The sequence below is a fragment of the Staurois parvus genome, unplaced genomic scaffold, assembly GCF_062004578.1.
Source record: "Staurois parvus isolate SC_StPar_1 unplaced genomic scaffold, SC_StPar_1.0 ptg001386l, whole genome shotgun sequence".
Classification (NCBI taxonomy): Eukaryota; Metazoa; Chordata; class Amphibia; order Anura; family Ranidae; genus Staurois; species Staurois parvus.
Window position 1 is genome coordinate 544833 of NW_028319182.1, and position 4065 is coordinate 548897.

The 4065-nt window shown below is 51.6% G+C and overlaps 1 protein-coding gene across 1 annotated transcript; it reads left to right on the forward strand.

Annotated features, from left to right (window-relative positions):
- The first annotated feature begins 333 nt into the window (after positions 1-333).
- On the forward strand, positions 334-1371 carry ZNF444 (zinc finger protein 444). The gene has a single exon (XM_089661792.1). The coding sequence runs from the start codon at positions 334-336 to the stop codon at positions 1369-1371; it is 1038 nt and encodes a 345-aa protein (XP_089517918.1).
- Positions 1372-4065: the final 2694 nt, after the last annotated feature.

The following is a 4065-nucleotide window of genomic DNA, read 5'->3' on the forward strand; positions in this document are numbered from 1 at the left end:
GAGGACAAGCGGGCAGAGCGGGAGGACAGGCGGGCAGAGCGGGAGGACAGGCGGGCAGAGCAGGAGGACAGGTGGGCAGAGCAGGAGGACAAGCGAGCAGAGCAGGAGGACAGGTGGGCAGAGCAGGAGGACAAGCGAGCAGAGCGGGAGGACAGGCGGGCAGAGCGGGAGGACAGGCGGGCAGAGCAAGAGGACAGACGAAAAGACCGGGAAGCAGAATGGCAACATGAACTGGAGCTAGCAAAACTCCAGCTGCAGCAGAACAGGTCTGCTGCTAACACTGATTCCAGGGAAGAACGGATACACAGAGTTTCCCCGGACAAATTCCCCACCATGGACCTAGATGGTGACATGGACACTTTTTTCAAAGGATTTGAGAGGACTTGTCATCAATACCTCCTGCCCAAGGAGCAATGGGCACAGTACCTCATCCCAGGGCTGGAAGGCAAGGCCCTGGATGTGCTTCTGAGTCTTCCGGAGGGCCAAGAAAGGGACTATGAGACTCTTAAACAGGCCATTGTTAAACGGTACCAGCTCACACCAGAGGTGTACTGCAAGGGTTTCAGGACATTGCAGCGAGGTCCTAATGACAGCTACATGGACCTCGTCTGCAGTCAGCGCGCTGCTTTCCAGCAATGGCTAAAGGGACTGTCCGTAAGCACCTTTGATGCCCTACAGGAGCTAATGATTAAGGACCAGTTCCTACAGACATGTCCTTTTGAGGTCCAGCAGTTTGTACTTGACCGAGATCCCAAGACAGTGGATCAAGCAGCAGAAATAGCTGACTCCTATGCGGCTAACAGAATGCCTGTCACCCGGAGGACTACTGAACCCAGCTGTAAAGGAGGAAAGGCAACCGGCCCCTCTTCTCCGGACATCCAGAAGAACAAGGCATCCAGACCTTTAGGAGCCACCCCAACAACTGTGGATACCCGGAGATGTTTTTTGTGCCACCAGATAGGTCATCTTAGTGTATCCTGCCCTGAGAAAAAGAAGGCTGCCCCACCACCTACCAGGACAACCGGCCCGGAGTCTACTGTTTCCAGGAATGCAGGAGGGCTCTCCGATAACCTGCAGCCTGTCACTGTTGGTGGCAGAGTTACTACTGGCCTAAAGGACAGTGGAGCGGAGGTGACTTTAGTGCACCCAGAACTGGTGAGCCCTGAGGATCTTCTTCCTGGTAAGACCATGACTGTAAAAGAGGTTGGCGGCATCAACCCAGGTGTCCCCATGGCCTGTGTTTATTTAGACTGGGGAGCTGGGAGAGGAATGAGTGAAGTGGGTGCAACAGATGCCATTCCCACTAGAGTATTATTGGGCACTGACCTGGGATGGTTGGTAGCCCATTATGAGCCATATCAAGCCCCCTAGAACCTACTTCACCACCTGAGGCCCTGGACTCATGTAAAAGACTGAATGAAGACTCCATGAACACTGGGGATTCTGGGGAGGCTCAGGGGGTGAAGGACTGTGTACCAGGGCCTGGCTCTAGTGGATATCCGGAGTCAAGGCCTGGAGAAGAGTTTAAAATCACAGAGGACTCTGCAACTGATAATGTTTTATGTGATGCCAAATGTAATGACATGTGCAAGGCAGACCTTCCCTCTGCTGCAGTGGTGACTCGGGGGGCTACAGAGGAACTGTCTGTGGAAGGGCCCAATCTAGCTGGGTTGGACCCTTGTGAACATGGCCCAGAGGGCCTAAGGTCTCCTCAGACTGTTGTCCACCTGGCACTTGTGGCAGATAGCTCTAGTTCCCCTGCGGCTGTGAAAATTGATGGCAGCCCAGAGGATCTCAGTGGTCTGGCTGAAGGACCACCAGCAGTGGATGGCAGGATGGGGTTGCATGGACAAGAGGAATTTGGTTTTGTACCCATATGTAAAGAAACAGAATGTTCTTCTGAAGTTCCTGGGGAAAAGGCACATTGTGCTTCAGTAGACCAGTGTTGTGTGCCTCTATTCCCTTGTGGGATGAAGTTTTCTTTTGTCTGCTCCCCTGTCCCCACAGATACCAGTCATGCCATTTTGGATCCTGGGCTGTGGAGCGCAGAGGAGGGACCACAAGGTGAGGGTTTAAATTTGACTCTACCCCCTCAGTAGGTGTGGCTGACGGCACCGAGTTTCCAGAGGCTGTTACATTTGATGCCAGCCCAGAGGAACTCAGGTGTGCTGACAGACACTCTGCTGAGGATGGGGTAGAAGGGTGTGACGTGGGTCAGGGGACAACCCCTAGTGAAATCCTTTCTCCTGTAACTTTCCCCTGTCACCGCAGTCGTGGGTGCTGCCAGTGCAGACTCATTTCTGTGTGTTGCAGAGGGCAGTGTACAGGATGTTGGGGCAAATTCAGCCCAATCAGTGTCTTCCACCTCAGGAGCTGCGGCTGACATCACCGAGTCCTTCCAGGCTGATAGGTTTGAGGTTGGCCCGGAGGAGCTCAGGTGTTGTGCTGATGGATGTTCTACTGAGGAGGACAGAGTAGAAGGGTGTGGCACAGGTCAGAGGATGATCCCTTGTGGAATAAAGTCTTCTGTGGATTTATCCTTTGTCCCCACAGCTAAGAGTATCATGATTGAGGATTCAGTGCTGTGCACAGCAAGGGAAGGATCACAGGATGACGGGGGAACACTGACCCCCTCTGAATCTGCTTTCTCAGAGACTGTATCTGACAACACTGTATTCTCGCAGGCTGATAGGTTGGATGTCAGGCTGGAGGAACTCAGGGGTTGTGCTGACCAGTCTCTGGCTGAGGCAGAAGGAGCAGACGTGTGGGAGACAGGTCAGAGGGTGGAGGTTCTGGTATCCAAGCCACGGAACCAGGTCCAGATCACCCAGGAACGACCCTATGCCAGGCTCAGGCATCTGGGTGTTGCAGCTAATAGAGAACCACCAGATGACCCGGGCCAGTGGCTGGAAATGATGACAGCACATAATGACAGGTTTGCCTGGACCCTTCCAGTAGATAGTTGTTGGCCAGTGGATGAAATGGATCCACGAGGTGATCTGCTGGCCAGTGGTGATCCAAACCCTTTAGGATCAGTCAGAGAGCTGTACAGGAGCCCTCTCCCATCGGCAGGGGGATGGGCTGAGCTGTCAGCGGTATCAAGCTTTAGTTGGGAGAACTCCCCCCCCCCCCCAACCTAGGGAACCTTCCTGGCAGACGCGTTAGCTGACCCATTTAGGCTCAGCTATGCGTTCTCTGGAAGAGGGGAAATGTAACATGCATGTGACATAAATGTACAGATTTGAGTAGATAAGATGTGATCAGTAGCAATATGTAATCGTAACTGTAGGGACATTCCATTGTCATTAAGGATGTATATTCTGTAGGGACATTCCATTGTCATTAAGGATGTATATTCTGTAGGGACATTCCATTGTCATTAAGGATGTATATTCTGTAGGAACATTCCATTGTCATTAAGGATGTATATTCTGTAGGGACATTCCATTGTCATTAAGGATGTATATTCTGTAGGGACATTCCATTGTCATTAAGGATGTATATTCTGTAGGGACACTCCATTGTCATTAAGGATGTGTATTCAGTCCTTGTCATTGGGGAAATGAGGTACAATTAGCATCAATTAGGCTGGAAAGCCTGGCTTCTGGGAAGTGACACCTTTTGTATTAATAAGGTTGTCACCTTCTGGTGACACCAGTTTAAAGGAAGTGGCTCCCCAGACATTCCGGCTTCCTCCATCCATCACAAGGGGTATGTTTAATCTCTCATAAAAGCTAAAATATGAGTTGCAGAGAGATGAACGTACTCCCTTCTTGTAGGGCATTCTGTTGGCCACATCTGCACTAAAAATCATATTTGTGGTTTAGGTAGAAGGCCAGGAAAATGCAGGGAATGGTTAGGTGGCGCTGGATTGTGACAGTCCAATGGTGTTTGGTACTGTCGTGATCGAGCCGATGCGCTGGTATTGGAAATCCAATCCCTGACTTGGTGTTTCAAGCCCGTCTTGGCCCGATTGAACTTGGGCAGGTCAGCACCCAGAACATCCTGTGGGCAGGTACAGGAACACCCCCCCATGGTCAATTGGCCGAGGACTAATGATCCCGC

Coding starts and splice junctions, on each gene's coding strand:
- ZNF444 (XM_089661792.1), top strand. CDS start 334: ATGGACCTAGATGGTGACATGGACACTTTTTTCAAAGGATTTGAGAGG.